The sequence below is a fragment of the Centrocercus urophasianus genome, unplaced genomic scaffold (genome assembly GCF_019232065.1).
Source record: "Centrocercus urophasianus isolate 14NV4802_14NV808 unplaced genomic scaffold, USGS_Curo_1.0 seq_23, whole genome shotgun sequence".
Lineage (NCBI taxonomy): Eukaryota > Metazoa > Chordata > Aves > Galliformes > Phasianidae > Centrocercus > Centrocercus urophasianus.
Window position 1 is genome coordinate 2349887 of NW_024884789.1, and position 21470 is coordinate 2371356.

At 48.8% G+C, this 21470-nt stretch overlaps 1 protein-coding gene across 1 annotated transcript in view; it reads left to right on the forward strand.

Annotated features, from left to right (window-relative positions):
* The window catches only part of CHSY1 (chondroitin sulfate synthase 1), a 61547-nt gene extending 41719 nt beyond the window's left edge, over positions 1 to 19828 (forward strand). Inside the window, exon 4 of the mRNA XM_042824517.1 lies at positions 16766 to 19828. Within this exon, the coding sequence (XP_042680451.1) occupies positions 16766 to 18358 (1593 nt within the window). The 3' untranslated portion in view covers positions 18359 to 19828. The remainder of the gene's footprint in view (positions 1 to 16765) is intronic.
* Positions 19829 to 21470: the final 1642 nt, after the last annotated feature.

The window sequence follows — 21470 nt, forward strand, 5'->3', positions numbered from 1 at the left end:
TTTTTTGAGGAATACCTGGAGCTGTGTTAGTGTGGGGCCATGCCTTCCTCCCTGGTGTTGCAGGGGTGGGGATGGGGATCTCAGTGGTTCGGTTGGCCCTGCGGGGTTCTTTCTGTATGGGATGTCTGTCCTGTGTGGTCGGTGTGGCCCCGCTCTGAGCGCTGAAATGCTTGAGGGGAGATAATAGCCTGTAATCTGACAGCAGATCTAGCTATGCAGAGGACAGCTCATGGCTGTGTTAACAGAAACTGCCTTTCTGAAGGAAGTGGGGCTGATGGATGTCTTCTAATTATTCCCTTGTGTTGCAAGTGTCAGAGAGCCAGCTTGAAATCTCTGCCCAGAATTCACAGCTTTAATTTGTTTGACCTTTCCGCTGATGAAGACATAGGGCGGTATGAATCGCAGTCATCTCCATTAATTTCTCCATTGTTCTGTGGATGCAAATGAGTGTGGTCCTCTGCTGATCCCGTATAGAAGACATGTGAGGAGGATGCTGAGCTGCTCCATCCTGGGGAGATTTGTTATCAGAACGGGGTGAGTGGAGGATCCCAGCTGTAGTTTTCCCCATACATCCTAATGTAGGGGGTTCCCCCTCTTTCTGTATCTTTTGTTAGAAGTGAGCATGTCTTCAGGCATGGATTTCATAGATTTCACCTTTGGACGCATGTCCCAACAAAGAGAGATATGCATCAGATAACAAGTCAGATGGCATTCCTCAGCCAATCAGCCTGAAGCCCCTTTGGCCCTGTGTGCTCAGTAGTTTATCAGGGATGCTTTTTGTCCCTGCTTTCCTGCTTCAATGAGGAGGAGCTGTGGCTGCCAGGCACTGCTGGTGCAGTGGGTGTGCTGCTACCAACCCTGCGCATCGCCAGCAGCCGCAGTACTCATTTTTGGTAACTGGGAGGCAAATGAAATTGCTGGGTATGATTTGATGTCTTGCCCACAGCAAAAGGGATGAATTAGAGACAGGAATAGCAGCACAGCCTTTTTTTTTTTTTTTCTTTTTGTGTGCAGGAAACCTCAGAGCATATAAAAACCATTGCCGTTTTGATTACCAAAAAAAAAAAGAAAAAGAAAAAGAAACTGAACACAGAGATAAAATAAGAAAACCTCAAGTATAATGGTCTTGCCAGTCATAAAAATACGTCACAGAACAAAAGGCTGCAGAGGTTTTTTTTGTATCTTGCATTCAGCACGGTGGATTGCAGAAGAGTTGGCAGCAGTGTTTTGAGAGCCTGCACCTCGCTTGCAGCTCTCGGTTCCCCGGAGGAGTGCCCTGCTGGCTGTGCAGTGCTGGGGATGGGAAGAGACAGAACTGGGGTAGCTCTGATTGCTCTGATTGGGGGGTTGTTTCATGGCAGCTTTGTAAGTGTCCTCTACAGTCCTGGATGCGGAGCAGAGCCAACAAGGAGCTGTGAAGGCTGCAGAGCTCCTTTGGGCTGTTCTGCGCTGGTGGCACTTTGTGAACCCTCAGAAGTGACGTTGGCACTTTAAGTAAAGCTTTTCATCTCCTTTCTATATATCTGTAGCTGTAGCCAGCAATCTGCTTCCTTCCCTCATCCTTCCCCCCAGTCCAAGCATGCTGCTCCCCATTTCCCTAGGCTCAGCCCTTGCAAGTAGACCAGAATGGCACAGATTTTCCCTGCCCCCAAACCAGGCTGCATTTTACTGGCAGTTAGCTGAGTTGTGGTGCATTGCACTGAGTCAGGTTCTTGCTGTGTGAGCCTTTTCCTTGTCTTCCTGCTTAGGGTGTGGGAACACAGTGCCTTTCTAGCATTACTGGGACAGGGTGGGGATCTGTACCCCAAGCCAACCTGTCCTATGCATTGCTCTTGCAAAATCTAACAGCTTTCTTTGGTCTGTGGCAGCGGCAGAGCTCAGAGGATGCAGCTGTGCTCGCAGCAGTGCCTTTCAGGGATGTCTGGACCAGCTGCTGTGCTCCACCCAGGGTAATAGTTGGAGGGAAGCAAAATGCTGCTTAATCCCAAAGCGCTTCTCGTGCCCACAGCTTAGCTCGGAGTTCCGCTGCGGCTGAGGCTCGGATTGCTCCAAACCGGTGGTGTGACCAAAGCAGCATAAAATGCGCGCCTGGGCCCGGCTGGTGTCTGGAGGAATACTGTGTCCTTGCAGCTTCATCGCCCATCCACGTTGCTGGGGAGGCTGCGGCTGCTTTCCCTGCTGCTTGGCATTGCTTTCCCTGCTGGCTCTGCGCAGCCTTTGCCGATGGTTTTTCCACAAGGTGCAGCAGACGCTGGTGCCCAGCTGGCAGCTGTTGGTGCTGCTGCTCCCTGCAGCCCCGCCGACCCAACTTGGTTTATGCAGGGCACAAGGATGGGGAAGCAGGAGCAGGCTGTGCTAGGGCTTCAGGCTCCTTGGATGTTGTGTGTCGCATTTCAGGTATCGCTGTGTTAACTGGAGAATTTTAGCCTGCTCTAATTTTGCTAAGCTCATTTCTGAGCTTCTCCAGGGGTGAGTGATTAGAGAAGAGGTACTTAAGTGGACCTGAGATAGGCATATCCTACGCTGCAGGGGAAGAGCTTATTCTACCATCTGTCCTGGGGCAGGAATTACCCCAACACCCTGCTGTGACAGCTGGCCAGGCACAGTGCTGCAGGAAAGGGCTCTGGTGTGAGATACTCTGAAGCCTTTCTCAAGCCCCCTAGATCCCCTTCACCCTTTGCTACCACAGATGCAACAATAGCAAGCCTCAGCTTGGTGGACTGCTGCCACAGCCCCCAAATATCAAATCTGTACTAAGGGTTTGTGATGAGCATGTGCTAAGCAAGATAAAGACAGTCACTTGCAGCTAAATGGAGGGTTTACAGGTTCTGGTGCGGGCAGAGTGAGCAGCAGGGATGCTCTGGATGCAGAGGCCAAGCAGCAGCTCCCAGGAACTTGATCTAAGGTATAAGTGCATTTTAGAGGAGCTGTTCCAAGGTTTGGCCACTTGGCAGCGAGGTGCGCTGATCTCAGTGCCTGCAAATTACTAATGAAACATCATTCCCCTGTTGTCAGGTAGATACCTAGCCATGCCTAGCATTCCGATTGTGGCTTGGCCTTTGCAAATAGCTTTTCTTCTTAAACTACTGCTCACTCAAAGAAAATGAAGCAAATCATAGCAGCCGTACTTGCAGTCATCCTTTCTTTCCCGTTCTTGTCATTTCTAAGGCCATCTCACCCTTTGTTACTCCTGCCCCATCCTAACCCATGTTTCATGGGACAGCACAGGCCCACAGCAGTCCCTCAGTGCATCCGGCAGCACCGTGGCTGTGCCTCTTGAACTTGCTGTGCCCGACAGAACTAGGTGTCAGCAGCTCCTATTTCAGCTTTCATTGTTGGAGTTCTTGTACCAACCAGTTTGCCGCCTGTAATTACCATCCCTTGGGTAGTGACGGTGAATTCTGCCCTCCAGGCCTGCTTGGGGGTGGAAAAAATGGCATGTTCCTGCTGCTGCCTCAGCGAAGCAGTGACATGCAGCAGCCTTGTTTTGCTTTACGGTCCAAAGAGCATTTGAGATGGAGTAAATCTTGCAATCCTGCTCCAATGGTGCTGGAACGCTTTTCAGACTGGTGAAGGTTACCAGCAGGCTGTCCTCTCCAGCTTCAGCCACCCCAGGCAGAGGACCTGCAGGGCACCCGGCCAAAGCACGTGAGGCTCCATCTCTCCTGGGGGTAAGAGCCAGCGGTCAGATCTCCGGGGGCACTCCTGTGTTTAACCAGTCCCCATTTAACCACCGCTCCAGGAGGGGAAAGTCTGCGTTCCTGGTTTGTTCAGTACCTTCCTTTCAGGATGAGGTTGCCAAGTCTTGGAATGTGCTAATTGTCACGCTGTAATTCCATCTGCAGCCTTGATGAAGACGATGTCTTGAGGGGTGATCTGTTTTCGACTTCATTTTGCGCAGCGTGGGCTGGCACACAAACTTATGCAGTTTTGACAATCTTGACTTTTAGGTTTTTCTCTTCAAACGAGAAGAGAGGCGTCGTGAAAAATCAAAGGAAGTACAGTAAGTCATGAATGCAGTCGGGGCAGAATTTGCACAGCTGCCAACATGAGGTTCAGATATTTTACTGGGTGATACAAAATAAATGTTTAATTCATGGCGCGTAACACTTTAAATAAATATCACTTGGCCACCATCTAATGAGGATACGTTTGACCAGTGACACCTCGTATTCTGGAGGCAGCCTCGCTGGCTGGCTGGCTGTTACAGCAGCCTGTGGAGTTCTAGAAAATGAACATTCAAAATAGAATTCATCCAGTCTTGTCTGAAATGAGTCTTCAGTTTTCCAGCGCTGTGCTTAAAAGCCTGGGTTTAATGGCTGCTTGAAGACAGCCCTCAGGGTTAAAACTAGTTTTACAGAGGGCTAACATGTATGCAGGATGGTAGCAGCACATAGCTGCTGCAGAGCTCAATCTGAAGCCCTTGGTATTGCCCTCCAATGGCCTTCCTTAAGGTGCACTTGCTCATCCCACGCTGCATGCCCTGTTCCATTCCGTTCCCTGGCACCAGCACAGCTCTTCCTGCTGCTCCCCGGGTGCCAGGGCTGAAACATGGGGTGAACCAGAATGTTTGCACTGTGAGCTAATCCCTTAGGAGATGTTAGATAATGCAGTAAATAGCTCTGTGGAGTGCTGCAATTACCTTTCACGTTTCGTCATGCTTCTGAAATTCTTGTCTCCTGAAATTGGGGCTGTATTTTTAGTCCAGGGCAATCAAAAATGTCTGGCCAAGAACCTGATATAGTACCTAGGAAAATGGAAATATTCCTTTAAACGTCTTCCAGAGCTGCGGCTTTCCTCTGAGTATTAAACTCCATTTGTTATGTCCTGATTACATACTTTGGTCTGGGTTCTCTGCAGCGTGGATTTATGGCTCTTTCTATGGATGGTTTGATCTCTTCCTTGTTTTTTCAGAAAACACGACTTAGACTTTTATTTCAGCATGATGTAAGTGTAATTATTTCACGGGCAAGGAAACTCAGATTATACTCTTCTGTTTGCCACTGAGCCTTACAGATGATGATGATTATTATTATATTATCTTCTTTATTGTTTTTGATGAAAAGGTTCGTGCTACTAAAACCCAATACCTGTGGCATCAGGGGAATGGTTTCTGCAGCTTCCATGCAAGGAAGGAAGACTCGTGCTGTGCATCAGGCACCAGGGTTTGGCTCCATGCAGCAGTGACATGAGCTGGTGCAGCTCCTACAAACAGTGAGTCCCCATAGCACCCTGTCTGTTGCTCAGTAGCTCTCAGGCCACAATCCATGCCTGGTCCCAGTACCCTGATCAGCCACCACTCTGTGTTGTCTCTTTGCCATGGACTACCCCACTGCCTATGGGATGCTCTGCAGTGTCACACACAGCACAACCAGAGCAGCCCAGCTCAGTAAACAGTGCCCTTTGGAGACCATTCTCAGCCTCAGTACCAAGTGGGAGCTGTCTGCAGGGCGAAGATCAAAGGAATGCTTTGGGATGGGGTGGGACTATTTTGTTTTTGATGTGTGCTTTTTGATGCTGTGGGGTTCTTTTACTTCCCCCAATGTGTTTTAGCCAGTAGACAAAACAAAAAAATGTTGATCGGTCAGGTGGGTTCTTTGCTATTCCAAATGGAGAGGAGAGGAGCCCACTGTGGTGGATCAATTCCCAAAGTGGAGCTCAGGGGACTCTCCACGACCCCTGAGAGGAGGTTGTGCTGAGTTGGGGTTGGCCTCTGCTCCCAGTTAACAGCAACAGGGTGAGAGGTGATGGCCTCAAGTTGCGCCAGGGCAGGGTCTGGGTGGATATTAGAAGGAATTTCTCCTTGGAAAGAGCAGTGCTGCACCAGCACAGCTGCCCAGGGGGTGATGGGGACACTGTCCCTGAAGGTGTTAACATCTGTGGGGATGTGGCTGTGAGGGATGCGGGCGGGGGTGGTCTGGGTTGGACTTGGGCATCTCAGGGGGGCTTCTCCAACTTCAGTGATTCTGTGATCCGCTGAGGGACACGGGGGCTCTGCTGGAGGCTCACGGCCTGGAGCTCTGTGCTACAAGGACAGGGCTTTGGGCAGCAGGAAGGCAGTAGGCACCAGGGCACTGTGCCACCTGGCCGGGCACATCGGCCTGGATCCAGCTGTAAAACCTTTCTTGGAAAGCCAGCAAGTGTGAAATCCCAGAGCTCAAGAGTACACACTGCCATGTGTTGAAAATCAGTGTAAAGCAGTGGACAACATCTTGCATAAATCATGTGTGCTTGTTGTCTCCTCACCATCCCATGTCGGGTTGGGAAGAATCATTTCTGATTTAGTGGATTTAGCGGAGTTTGTATGCGATTTCTTTTGACGTGCTTCCAATTAGTCTTGGTGCTTTATTTCCTGGGCTTCGTTAAGCTTGTGGTCTGACCATATTGCAGTAGCCACTCCCAGCACTTTGGATGTGTGACTGGATACTAGTTTTAATATCCGGATATAGATTTCTTCAATATCCTGCAGTGCATTTTTTAGTGCTTTTCTGGATGCTGCTAACACTAAACAGCCTATGATGCACCAGGCCCCCAAGCTACGTTTTAAGGTTAGCATAATGTGTTCCATCTTTCTTCTTTGCGCAACACAGATGGCTGTTATGGTTTGGGTTTGGGCTTTTCTTTTTTTGGGACACGATGTACCTGAAAGGGAGATCTTGCATAAGAAATGCTGGAAGATGACATGTGCACATGTGTCTGTCCCAGTCCATTACTGTGCCCTCTCCCTCCCACTCTCTACCTCGATCTTTGCACATCTTTTGCTCCTCTTTTTTTCCTATCTGTGTTGGATATCACAACAGCCAACTGTTTGCATGGAGAGCAAAGCGTCCCAGGGGCCATCTCTGCATCCTTCTGGCTTCAGGTTCTGTGGAAACAAATATGATAGTGGAGGAAGAGATTCTGTCCTCAAACTGCTTGCTGAAGAATATGGCACTGAGCAGATTTGGCCAGATTTATTACCAGCGTTCCTGCAGTACTTCTGAATTATACAGGCAGGTAGAAGGCAGCTATTTCACGAGTAAAGAGGTCGAGCTTCCCTCTGAGACACAGGAATGTTGCTTGCTGCTGTGTATTCTGGACCAGGTGTAGCTCTGCCTTCTCCAAGCATAAAAAAATATTTTGGATGCATTACCTCCGCTTTAAAAAGAAAAACTAAAGCCGTGCCCTCGGGCGTTTGACAGGAGGCCAGCCCTGAGAGTGCAGCTGAAGACGGGCAGACAGGTTCCCAACATCTGCTGCGGGTGGGTGGATTTTGTTTGGCACCTGCATCAAGGCGAGGCTGCGGCATGGCGTGATAGGAGCATGGCTGGTGCCCTCCCACTGGCACTGCCATCTGAAAAACACCACGGGGAGGGGCAGAGTGGCTGGGAGTTGAGGGGTGGGGTTTCTAGGGGATGTGTCCCAAGGAAAAACAGGGCAGAGAGGTGCCGGATGCCCCATCCTTGGAGACAGCTACGGTCAGGCTGGATGGGCTCCGAGCACCTGATGGAGCCTTGGCGTCCCTGCTTGTTGCAGAGAGTGGCACCAGGTGGCCTTTAGAGGTCCCTTCCAACTTAAATGATTCTATGATTTGATGAAAATCTTGATAGCAGTGGGTTCAGCATCTCACACTGACTTGTTGCAAAAGAGCGCATCCTTGAGCATCCTCCTCTCCCAGATCTCTGCACGCCTCCCAACTGTACGGACCAGCGCTTCTATTGTAGGGCACAGAGCCAGCATGGATGCCCAGCGTGCTGTCTGGCACAGGATGCTCCTGGGGTGCAGGCAGGAGCTGTGCTCAGCCCACGTGCCAGAGCTGGAGGCAGCAGCACAGCCGCCAGCACGCTGAGTCCGTGGTATCTCCAGCTCCAACCGCACTGACCTCAGCAACAACCTGCCGTGCAGATGATAGACTTCTATCTCAGAAGGGCACCGCGGCAGCTGCAGCAGAATGTAGTCCTGTGTGTCCCACTGAAAGCCCCATTGAAGGGCTCTGGCTCCCTGTGGACGTGCAGCCATGGGACGGCAGAAGAACACTGTCCCCATCCATGCACCCTGCCCTCCCGGCCCATGGCCCGGCTCCGTCTGAACCGCGGCGATTTACAGCGCCCCGAGGAAACGCGGCCCCTCTCAATGCAGCTTTAAGCTGTCAGGCTGTAAATTGTCCTGCTTCAGGAGCTGCTTCAAAGCAGCCCTGCCTTCCTGCAGCAAGGAGAAGGCTTTTTGGCAGCCCCGGCATAAGGCATTTGCTATTCATGAGTCAAATCCCTGAAATGTCCTTGATCAACAACTGAAAATGGGTCATAAGGAGACAAGGCATCGCTGTCTGGTGAACGGGGCTGCTCACTCCGACAGCCTTCTCCATCTGTTGGCAAGCACTGCTTCTGCTTTCTCAGCAATGTCCTTTCCTCCCTCCCTGCCTTTCCTCAGGGCAGTGGGACCCGGCCCCGTGGTCAGGCTGCTCGGATCTCCGTGTCTCCCTGCTCCTCCCTCTGCCCATCTCCTGCATCAGGGAAAAGTCGCAATGGGGTAAGGGGGTGTCACGCATGGGAACATAAACACTCCTCAAAGCGGAGTGGTTTCCACATCCAGAGGGGCTACAGCCTTCAAGGGGAGGGAAGAGGAAGCGAGCACCGGCCTGGTGCAGAGAGACGAAGTGCAAAGGACAGCTTTGGAGTGGGTCCATGCCCCCCAAACTGCTCAGGCACAGTCATCAGAATGAGCTGTCCTATGGGTCGGCTCTACAGGAGCAAAGGAAACCCCAGGATGGGACCAGACAGCCCCACATGTATGCGTGGTGGTGGTTGAAAGACTGTTCGGTGTGTTGTAGGAGTAGAAAGTCCTTCACAAAGCTTGGGAAAATTGGAAGAAATGAGGTTTTTTTTCATTTCCACTTGCACACAGCATAACTGTGTTTGTCACTGTCCACACCTGTGTTAATTGAGGTCATTACAGAAGCAGCAGCTGAATATTCTCCATGTCCAAGTGAGGCTGCAGACAGCGTCCAGCAGTAGGATTGAGCAGCCCAGAGGTGAGCCCAAATCTCACATAGCCTGTGTGCAGTACCAGGGGTGTGCAGTGCCAGAGGTGTGTAATGCCAGAGGCACTCAGCCTTGTGCTGCAGTGCTGTGCTGTTTGTTACTTCTCCAAACTGTGCCAGACAGCGAGCTTCCAGAAAACCTCAGACCATATACAGTTAGCCAGCAACACTATGTGAAGTCTTTAACCATATTTGAACTAACGGGCTAACTTGGATACCACGAGGGGGGAAATGCCAGTCTGCCTGACAGCTCGTTTTAATAATGAGAAAGTTGTTCCACTGACAGGAGGACAATGAAGGCTGGGGCTGAATAGAAGGTTGTTGCCTTCCTTATAGCTCAGAGCATATATGAAACAGCAGAGGAATGGTCTGGTCCCAGAGTGGTGCATATGCTGCTTCCCCTCAGTGTGGAGGTAGGGCCCACCCTGTGAGTCCCATCCAGAGGGGCTCTGTTGGTATGTAGATGCTTTCTCTTAAATTATGGCTCATTTTAAATTCGTTGTTCTTCACGCAAGTAATAAGAACAGGTGACCTTTGTAGTTAGTGTGATTACTGCAGAATGTATGAAGCTTTTGACATTTGGGGCAAGAAAGTCAGATTTGTGAGAGCTCACCATCCCCCTGGATGGGCAAGGCTCCTCTGCGGATCCCCCTGGATAACCATATCTTGTACAACCAAACCATCATGTGTTGCATGTATTGTAGGTCCATATATTGCTTGTATTTTAGGTAGCAGAGCCTTGCTCCAGTTTTGGCAGTGCCACATCCAATTTAGGCAGTGTATGCTGGCTTTCCAGTGATGGGACAAAGAACAGTGTTTGCTTTTTTCAGCACAGAAGAGTGGGCAGGCTTGAAGTCCTGTGTGGTCATGACACAAGCACAAAACCTCTGCATTTTGCAATCATGGCATCTCATTGTGGAAATGATGTCTGCAGTGCAGCATTACCGCGCTTTGCTCTTTGCCGTCGCTCCCTCTGAAGCTGCGTAATTCCCAGGCCTGGGCTCAGCTGTAGTATCCTTACGGCTTGACTGAAGCATGTGGCTTCTCCACATGAAACAAGACTTTGTGGCTTTATTTCCCTCCCCTCCTCTGAGCAATTATTAAACAATTCTTTTGGCAGGGCAGCATGCGCACGGCTCAAATGCACGCTTCAGAACAATGCTGCATGGCTGCAGCCAGCCCTGGAGATCCTCATCCCACGCTGCTCCCCCTGCAGAACGAGCTGGTGGGTGAGGGCTGTGCCTTGTTGATAGCCTCCAAACCAGCTCCAGAAACAATGGCTGTGCTGAAAAACAGGATCAATGGTGAAGAACCCATTGGAGGATGTTGAAAAAGGACCGTGGAAATCACTGGTGTGCATCATGGATGCTCAGACTCTGTGGGATGATGTGGCTTGCCCTTCCTTTCTGCTACCAAGAAGAAGCTGTGATGTTTTTTCCAATCCCCTTTTCTTGAGGAAGGATAGTGGAGCAAGCTCACAGTGTGGAAGGGATGAGGTTTGGATAGTATCTCCCAGACACTGACCTTCTTGCAGCAGCTCTTCCACCAACACCTTCAGGGACCGCTGCTGTGGCAGCTATGGGAAAGCTTGCTAGCTAATGAACTCATGGATTTTCCAGTTTCCATGAGGTGCTGGCAGAGCAGTGGCATTGCCATAAGTCCTCAGGAGAGGACATTGCAGGCAGATTGCTAAAGGTGGTGATGGAAGATGCTCCAGCACATTGGAGGTGCTGCTGGCACGGCAGCTCAGAGCTTGGCTCGGTCCTGGTGCTTCTGCTCAGCGTTCCCAGCTCCCCTCTCACCCGTTTCCAAAAGATCTATTCCTGCCACGAGTCTTCACAAGGGATCAGAAACAGAGTATGGATTGCTGCCATAAGGAAAGGCAGCCGGATCCCTCATCTAAAGCACTGCTGCCTGGGCTGGGAGTGCCAAACATCCTGAAAATGAATCCTGGTATTTAAAACCCACCCCCACCTCACTTGTACACCCATGGAAAAGCTGTGGCTGTAGCTATCGTGAGGCCAAATCTTCGCCTAATTAAATTCACTGTAATCCTGTGAAGGCTCAGAGAGGCTTAGGGCTTTGCGCTGCTTTAAGGCTGTCCCTTCAGCCTGCCCCTGCTGCCCCAGCATTGTCCCACGTTACCTGGGCACCGTGTACCTCCCGGCTGTGGTGCCCAGTGTGTCACACTGGGAAGCTGTGCTGGTTGTGCAGGGTGATGCCTGGATGTATTGGCTGCAACCCAGGCCCCTCTGAGCAGAGGGTTTGTGTCCTGCCCTGTAACAGCAGCTCATGATGGCCTTGCCAAGTATTTGGGGAGCAAAAGGGCTCCTCATCTGGTGTGGTTCTTACAAAATCACTGTGTGTGGAAAGTGGCTCCCAAACAGGAATCTCTGAATGCCACGAGCAGAAGTATTTCTAAATGATTACATTACTGCCTCTTGAAAACATATGGTGGAAAGTCACGCGGCGGTCCAGAAGAGGTCTTTTCTTCTGTAGTCCCTTCTTTTCATTTCCAGCATCCAAGAAGTGTTTGCCAGGGTGTCAGAAGCTTTCTGCTCATCATCTCCAAGAAACTGCCCTCCTGGGGTTATGTGCAGCTCCTCGGCATCCTAACGTTGTGTGTGAGGAAGAGCAGATCCAGGCTTCAACGACTGCGCTTGCTCCTTTTGTGGGCCTGTTGAAAGTCCTAATGAAAACCAAGTTTTTCTGTTCCTCTGCCTGTAGCACCGAGAGTCTGCAAAGTGAGGAGTTGACAACAAGGACGAGAAATCCCACGACGCTGTGTGTTTGGTGGGAAAGTCATTTGGCGTCATCCCCAGCCTGGCCTTGAAACGGATGGCTTCCGGCTCCCCTCAGGGTGCCGTGGGAGGCAGTCCCTATCGGTGGGGCAGGGAGAGCTGAATCACCCCCTGGGCCAGAACCACGTGCAGAATGGCAGCTTTCACCAGGCCGTGTGATGTGCAAATGATGCCGGAAAGAAATCCCGAGTGCACTTCTTCAAGCAATAGCCACGATAATTAGTTATTAGCACCTAGGATGTTCTGCTTCTTTGACAGCAGATATATATGGGATGGAACATTTGTTAATGTTTAGTGGTGTTTTATTTGTTGCTGTTAAATTGGAGCCTTTTGGAAGCACGGCCCAAAGTTGCAGCTGGGTCTCATCGGGTTTGTGCTGTTGAGTCTCGGTTTCCCAAAACGGCACATTCATTTCTACCTGATTTCTCCTGAGGTACTAAAGGCTCTCAGGTCAGATTCTTGTTTGTGCTTTAAAGCCATAATCTGTGCCTCTGAGGAAGCCAAAGGCTTTATGGAGAGCATGATGGCATCTGTGTCCTTCGTGTGTCAGATACACCTGAGGGGAGGACATAGCACGAGGTGAGCAGCACTGGCTTGGGAGAGTTGCCTGTGGTGGATTCATCTTCCTCCTCCTCATTCACTCAGGTCTGATTCATTTGTCTCCCTTATCCAAAAGCAGAGAGACCTAAGGAAGGATGGCTTGCTTCCCAGTTAATTGGGCCAGGACCCTTATTTTTGTTTAGATTAGGAGTATTTAATGCAAAGCCAGAAGTTCTCCTCTGCAGCATGGCAGGAGGATCCCAGTCATTTCCCAAGTGTGTGGGTTGCTCCCATCTGGAGGTTTAGAGTACAAAGGCTGTCATGCTGAAGATCAGAAGTGAGGTACATGGTGCCAGTTTTGAAGACAGATTAATTTGTGCTGGTTTTCTCCTTCCTTTTGCTAAGTTAGGACTACTTGGGCGTTTGAACCACATGATCTTTAAGGTCCCTTCCAACCCAAGCCACTCTGTGATTCTGTGTTCTAAAGGCCACTTGGATTGAGACACTATACTAATAGGTAACTTTTAAGCTTTTTTTCTAACTTAATGGGAAAGCATGGGGAGAAGGTTAGCTGTTTAATTAAACAGTGACTTGGTATTGCTAGCAGAAGATTAAGCTCCAGCAGCAACTCTTCCAGTTTGCAGATGCCTTGACCTCAAGGTTGCTAAATCCTGCCTGAGGTCTTGGCATGCATTCTGCAGTGCTTTGAGAAGAGAGAAATAGGTGCACGAGGCTTATGGGGGAGGCAGTCCATCCACTCGGTGTCGTGGAAGGAGCAGCAATTGCACTGGCAAATTGAACTCCCTGCTATCCTTCCTGGTGAGCTGCTCCCCTACCAAGCAACCTTAGCCAGTTTTCTCATTTTTGAAATTAGTTTGGCTTTGTATTTAAAGCCCATCTCGGGCATTTTGAGGCCTGCCATACAACATGTCTTGTCCACAGTTTTCATGAGACTTGTGGGGGCTGTGTTTTCTGGGCTGTGCCAGTACAATCTGGAGCTATGAGAGAAAGCCCTTGGGGGCTAATCCGTGGCTGCGGGCCAGTTTCTGCATAAACTGCTCTTATTTTTTAAGTCCATTTTCTCCAGTACACTTTTTTTGGCCTGCAAAAGACTTCTTCATTTAAAATGAAGAACATAACACTCTCTCTTTCAGTTGGTCTTTTGGAGGTGAGCCAGGAGTGCCCACAACAGCTGTACCACAGTTTAAACATTCAGTCTCTAAAGGTTTGGAGAACATTAGGGTTTTTAAGGCTTCAACAGGTCTAGAGTAAATAGTGGTCAATAAAGAGTAGCTCTTCTTTGTATCCCTGCGCTCTCAGTGCTCTGTGCTAGAATAAAGCATGCTTAGAATATAATCATTGCAAAATTAATATCCATGAAAGGTTCTTTTTTTTAAAAAAAAAGACTCATAGAAAAACCTGTTTCCCCGAAGGCAAGGTTTGCAGGAGTTCAGCTAGCAGGAGGCTTGTCATGGCCATGTGGAAGCTGGCACGTAACGCTGAAGTGAGACGAGTAGGCATGGGCTTGCATCGCTGCATGGGTGTGCTTGGTAGGAGGAACAAGCACATCACAGGTATTCCTTTCTCTGCCTCTTTTCCTGCCCACCAGTCTTAACACAAGAGATACTTAAGGTAATGGGTGGCGTTTGGGACCCAAGTGAAGTAGAAGCTTGCAGTTGGCTGCTGCCTTGGTGGTGATGGAGCCCAGGGACTGCAGCAGGAAGCAGAGCTGAAATGATTGGAGCAGATGGATTCATACTGGTGAAGCCATCAACCTTTGCAGGGGGAGCTGCTCATTTCTTACAGGAATTCACCTGTGGTTTTGCAGACGTGGGTGAGAAAACATGACTCACCAAGGGGCTGCTTCTGGCAAAGGAAAGGGCCTGGGCATGCTTGGGAGCATCGGGTCAATGTCCTGCAGAGGGATGAATTGCCTTGTTGGCTGCTGGCCACTTGGATCTGACTTGTAGCAAAGCAGTTTGTGAGCTGTGCCCCCTGTAGGGGATGGGTTATCCCCTCTGGTGCCCTGCTTCCCCCATGGCATGCTGCTCATGGATGGAGACGTGGCCACGTCCTGCATGCCGAGAGCCAGGGGATAAGTGGGACGCTGAGGGGAGGCTTCCTGGGAAGAGCACCAGGTGCTCGTCCTGCCCCTCTTGTTGGCTGGCTGTCTTCTCTTTGGCTGGGATAAGGTGGCCATCGGCAGATGCTTCTGCTCTAAATTGCTCTGGGTTGAAGCACTGGTGAAATGGTGCAGAGATCTTTCTTATCTATGTTCAGGTTTCCAGGAGAGCCAGATTTTAGAAGAGGCAGGAGGTTTTATCAAGCTTCCAGAAGTGAACGTAGGAGGTGAATCCTGATTAAGCTTTCTCTTTAGGTATTCTGGCTAATTTTCTTTAGGATGGTTTGCTGGGGATCCCTATCTGTACCTCCAAGGGGAAGTTTTGTAATATTTTTCCCTACCCATCAGTATCCCATTAAAACTTTGTTGTGTAACCTAAAAGTTGTTCTGCTTTCATGGTTTCCTCTTGCAGCTAATTCTGAATGCCCTAGATGGCAGTTCAGCAAGAAACGCGTCCAGGCTGCATGGTCTTGATTTTGTTATTGTATAAATTGAAAACAACATTTGAAATTAAATCCTATTGTTAACATCCCTTGAAATAATAGTTGCCTAATTACATGTTTTAAGAATATTTATCTAATGCTACAATACTCTTCAGAAAGCCTGCACCTATGGTTCTATTGTAGTTAAAATGTCAGTGCAGTCTCTGGCTGTGTTTAATACTTCTCGTGCTATATACATTGTGGATAAGTGGAGTAAAATACATATGTGCTTGGCTGCTTTAGTAATAAATCATGCCTAAGGGACTGACCCTGCATGGGTGTGATGGGAGGTCTGCTGGAGCCCTTGCCAGCAGGCAGCAGCTGGGTGTTACTGGTAGAGGAAGCAGTGCAGGCAGCGGTGTGTGCCCCCAGCAGATTGCTCCTTGCTGCCCGCAAGAAGATGCTGAGCCTCAGGTCAAAGTATGCACACATCTGGTTTGTTTTGCTAACGACAATTGGAGCCAGGTGTGAGCTGATCCCCGAGATTCACTGTCTGTCCACAGCAATGGGAAAAATGCAGCTGACGGCCGAATAAAACAGGGCTTCTGAGTCGGGGCAGCTGGTGGAGGCATCACTTGTGCTGTCTGTGAAAGGCACCTTTCTGGGCACAAGATTTTCCTTTGAGTGTGCTACATCGTGGTCGTCAGATCTGGTCTTTTTCTCCTCTGTTTTGATGTTGGCTTTAGCTCTTAGCTATCGTTACAGATTTTTTATATGTACTTCATTGACTGCATCACCTATGGCGAATCTTGCTGTTGATAATGAGGTTGGGGCTCTATTAAACAAAGCTGGTGTGCCTGCTCTTCCGACCGTTCAGTGGCATTTTTGATGCAGACTCAACCCATGATCTTCTAGAACATCCCTCCTCTGGGCTGGTGCGCTGGGGTTAGAATTTGCTCCGTCTCTTCATTTTCCTTTGAGCTCATTTCCCACACTGTCATGCTGGCTCGCGTCTGCCTTCCATTGTATCAACTGCTGCCTGAGCTGCCCAGAAGCATAAAGCTGTTTGCCTGCTTGGCTCATGCGGTGGTTTTCCGCGAGACTTCTGAATCCAATATGAGCCCACTATCTGGTTGTTTTGAAACAGCAATTTCCATTTGAAGGATCCTTTTATTCTATCGTACGCACGCATCCCGTGCTACGTGTCTACAGGAGCTTCTGCCAGCAATCTCAGGCACTTACTGTTTTACACTGACATTCTAAAACGACAGGGAAGCCGTTGCTTTTTCATCGTTTCTGTATGGCAGTGCAGTGCTTCAATATCATACATAGCATCCTGACTGGAATGATCAGCACGTTCCATTTTCACGCCTGTAGTCCGTAGTGTAACGCGTGGCTTTCATACCTGAACAGCATTTGGGTGCAATGGAAAAATTGCCATCATACTTACTATATATGGTGTCTTTTTAATTGTTTTTATTATTATTAAAGCCCACAGGAAGCGGGAGCATAGGAGCATAGCAAAGAGTTCTGTACTGGATACCTGGTGGCTTTTTTCCTGGCGATGCTGTGCTGTTGGGAAAAAATGAGCTCAGGATCCATGTACTGCTCAGCTGTTTGCCTGCTCTCTATAGGATGGGCAGTAGTAATCCCTGATCCACAGTAGATGTTTCTTACATTGTTTTACAACAAATAATCCTCTTAATTTCCCTGACTAGCAGCTGGCGTTGCTACAACCTGCGCCTAAAGCCATGAGCAGCTTACTCAGCCTCCTGACCCTGCGAGCCAGGGGCATTCATCCCCATGGGGCTGATGTTCAGCACAGCACTGCAGATGCTAACCTGTCCTTCCTCTCTTCCAGATGCAGCAGCTGTTTTATGAAAACTACGAGCAGAACAAAAAAGGCTACATCAGAGACCTGAGGAACAGCAAAATACACAGAGCCATAACGTTGCACCCGAACAAGAACCCCCCCTACCAGTACAGACTGCACAGCTACATGCTGAGCCGCAAGATAGCAGAGCTGCGTCACCGGACCGTGCAGCTGCACCGAGAAATTGTCCTGATGAGCAAATACAGCAATACAGAAGTCCACAAAGAGGACCTGCAGCTGGGCATGCCGCCCTCCTTCATGCGGTTCCAGCCCCGGCACCGGGAGGAGATCCTGGAGTGGGAGTTCCTTACAGGCAAGTACCTGTACTCTGGTGCTGACGGGCAGCCCCCTCGCAGGGGGATGGACTCGTCCCAGCGGGAAGCGCTGGATGACATCGTGATGCAGGTCATGGAGATGATCAACGCGAATGCGAAGACCAGGGGGAGGATCATTGATTTCAAGGAGATACAGTATGGCTATCGCAGGGTAAACCCGATGTACGGAGCAGAGTATGTGCTTGACTTGTTGCTGCTTTACAAAAAACACAAAGGCAAGAAGATGACCGTCCCCGTCAGGAGGCACGCGTACTTGCAGCAGACCTTCAGCAAGATCCAGTTTATGGAGCATGAAGAGATGGACGCCAAAGAGCTGGCCAGCAAAATCAACCAGGATTCTGGGTCCTTGTCTTTCCTCTCCAACTCGCTGAAGATGTTTGTTCCATTCCAGCTCAGCAGATCCAGGGTAGAGAGGAAGGAACTCAAAGACCAGAAGATCAACATCCTGATTCCTCTCTCTGGACGTTTTGATATGTTTGCAAGGTTCATGGGGAATTTTGAGAAGACGTGCCTCATTCCCAACCAGAATGTCAAGCTGGTTGTCCTGCTCTTCAATTCCAACTCCAACCCTGACAAAGCAAAACAGATCGACCTGATGAGAGAGTACCGCTCCAAATACCCCAAGGCTGACATGCAGGTTTTACCGGTGTCCGGGGAGTTTTCGAGGGCACTGGCTCTGGAAGTCGGATCCTCTCAGTTCCAGAACGAGTCTTTACTTTTCTTCTGCGATGTTGACTTAGTGTTTACCACAGAATTCCTCCAGAGGTGTCGAGCCAATACGGTTTTGGGTCAACAAGTATACTTCCCCATCATTTTTAGCCAGTACGATCCAAAGATTGTGTATAGTGGAAAGGTTCCTAGTGACAATCATTTTGCCTTCACCCAGAAAACAGGTTTCTGGAGGAACTATGGCTTTGGTATTACCTGCATTTACAAAGGTGACCTTATTCGAGCAGGGGGCTTTGACGTCTCCATCCAAGGTTGGGGCCTCGAAGACGTTGACCTTTTCAACAAAGTCATTCAAGCCGGCTTAAAAACTTTCCGAAGCCAAGAAATTGGAGTAGTCCACGTGCATCACCCTGTTTTTTGTGACCCTAATCTTGATCCAAAACAATATAAAATGTGCTTGGGGTCCAAAGCTTCCACGTATGGGTCCACACAGCAGCTGGCTGAAATATGGTTTGAAAAAAACGACCCCAGTTTTGGGAAAAGCAGCAATACTAATGGCTCAGTGAGGACAGCCTAATATCCAGCTATGCTGGAAAAGACTTTTTTTTTTAATTATCTAATTTATTTTTGGGAAAATGTTTTTTGATAATTCACTTTTAAAAGACCACACAGGATATATTTTAGCAATCGTTGTTGTTTTCTTACAAAGCGCTCACTTGGAGAAGGACGAGGCCGTTGGTTTTTCCGTCGTTGTCTTTTTGGTTTTGAACGAAAACTGTGATCAGTATTTGCCTTCAGTCCAACCAACCAACCCAACCGTTCCGGAGTTACCTGAGCGAGCTGCAGGCGCCTGACTTGAATTAGAATTCCCTTAGGAACAAAAGACTGTTTCCTACCTTTCCCGTTGCTGGATTCTGTCGCTTGGGAGCTGAGCGCTCGAGGGACAAAGCGCTGCGTCCGAGCGTTCTGTTGTGACCACCGCAGTGCAAAGATTCCAAGTTCTGTTGAGGAGAGCTGTGCTTTTTGGAAATCCAACCACGTCAAAACAAAGGAATGGGTGCAGGAGGTTTCCCAACAGGCCCACGGTTTGGGTTACGCATGCACTTCCCTTATTACGGGTGGGCAGCCTGCACCCTGCAGAGCCCAGTGGAAATCTTTGTCTTTTATATTCGGTCCGTATCCGGATCTCACGCGTTAAGAATCCGTGGTAGATTCTGTGTATTATCCTCAACCGCTGTCCTGCACGGAGCTGAGACTGAGAGAGAGGCGGAGGGGAACGGAGGGAACCAGAATCTCTTGCAGAGAAGCAGCAGTGCACCAGGAACAAGGAGAGCTCCCTCGTGAGAACTTTGCAAGCGCTTCTCTACAAAGCGTGCTGCACCCGATGGCGTTACTTGGTCCGATCAGTTACCTGATGTTAATGGGAGCAATTATTACATTCGATTACTAGTTGGCTTTTTTTTTCGTTTTTATTTTTTTCCTGTATCTGATAGACCTTTAATTTATTTAATATCCATTGTTTTAGGTTCTTGACTTTTCCTTGAATATCTGTTAGTCATTTTAATATTTTATATATATATATATGTGTGTGTAAATATATATATATATATATATTAGGAATGTATTGCATCTTCTCACTGATAAGGTAGTGTACATCGTATTGCAGCAAATGATCTCCAAAGATTACTTTCTAAAATGTTTTGTTTTTGCTTTTTTTTTAATGGATTTTTTTTTTTTTACCCCCTAAATTTTTTTAAAATTTTTTGGAACGATGTCAGAAAAGTGAGGAGTCTTTGTGGTGTTTGGAGAGGAACTGCGGATGGGGGAGGCTGAGTACAAGGAAAGGATGACCCCTACGAAGGAACACCTAGCAAGGTTAGAGCAAACACACAAAATAAAGTGCCTTAAAGCCAGAAAGGGAACCCTTTACACTGAGACTTACGCAGTGAATGGCCGTTGTCATTGAAGCAGGTGATGTATCGGGACCCACCTACCTGTAAATATCTTCTTCAGCAGAAACAAACAATAAAAACCAGCGAACAATATATTTTTCTATCGTATCCTCCAGCACCATTTTGTCTCATTGTTCTCAGTCCCACTTTGCCTACTCTTTGGGAAGTGGAGAATAGCGAAAGAAAGCAGAGAAACCAGTGCTAAGGTTGTTGCCACGTTGGAGGGGATCTTATGGAGCAATTGCTATTCTGGTAGAAAAAAATAACCATTGTTTACACGTGTATGGAATATGAACTGCAGTTAGTGTAGAGTCAGTGTCTTTTAGATGTTCATCGTTTTTTGGTGACAGTCCCAAGGATGTAGGTACTTGGATGGATTCAGTGCATGGAATTTTTCTTTTTTTTTTTTAAAGACTTGCTTCTAAGATGCAATAAAGGTTGTTTTTTTTTTTTTTATTTGCAATCGTAGCTCCTGCTGTCGTCTACCTCAGTTTGTCCCTGTTCACCAGCGTGTACGCGGGGGGGGGGGGGTGGCTGCAGGGATTTGGCATGGGGGGAGCGGTGGGCTTAGCTTTGGGGTGGGTGGGAACCACCACTGCTGGGTCTGATGCCTTCCCTGGTTCTTTTTGATCCTTTTTCCACTGGTTTTGCAGCTCCTAGAGAGCACAGAATCATTCAGGTTTGAAAAGGCCACTAAGATCACCTCATCCAACCATGGAGAGATGTCTGCAGGCATGCCTGTACATGTACAATGCACGCTGTGTTTATTGAAGTTGATGATTATGTCAGGTTTTATTCAGCCTGTAAAAGCAGAAAGCGCGTTAAGCGGAAAAAGCCCTTGAACAAAAAGCCCCCATCTGGTGCTGGGGTTTTGTTCGGTTGCTGCAGTTCAGCTTTGGTTCCCAAATTGGCCAGAGGGGCACTGAAAGTGAGGTTTACACCCAGGCTGGAGTCAGCTTTCGAGGCCCCACGTCTTAATTGAGCGCATCGTTTGTGGACTCACAGCTTCAAAGTAATCATTTAAAAGATCAGTTTTCAATTACAGCCGTCTATGATAAATTCTAACCTTACAAAAGCCATTTTATGCTGAAAAAAGTAATTTTGCTGCCTGAGTGAGGGAGGCTGAGCAGGTGGAAGTCGTCAGCTCTCAGGTGCTGACCCAACTTTTCATGGACACCACTGCTGGAACGCTTTGCTCCTAACTTACCGCACGTGTTTGGTGCAGGAAGAGGTTTACTAACATCTGAGTTGTGAATTAGTGCAGAAGTCACGAGCATTTGCCCACGAGAGCTGTTTGGAAACGTCTCACAGCACTTTGCCATGGGCAGATGGGCAGCGAGCCCCCGCCGTGAGGCATGGCTATGAGCAGGGTGAAAAAATAAGATGGAATTAGCTTCAAGAAAAGAAGGGGCTGCCTAGCAGGCTGGCTGCATTTGCCTTCACACTTTAATTCAATAAAACCCTCGGCTTTAATTGCCCTGAATCAGCTCCAGTTTCCAGCAAGCAGGGGTCCCAGTGCAGGGAGCTTCGCCAGGCCTGCTCTGCTTCTCTCTCTCCTTGGAGAACAAAGACAAAAGGAAAAATCAAAGCCACTCCTCTGTCCTTTGTTGACATTTCAAGAAGGCTCCTACAAAGGGCACAGTTTAAGTCATCTGAGTGATGCCCCGATAAAGCAAACACACAAAGCAAACAGGAGATAATGGCTGGTAGCTGCAGTGGCCTTGGCTCTGCAGGGGG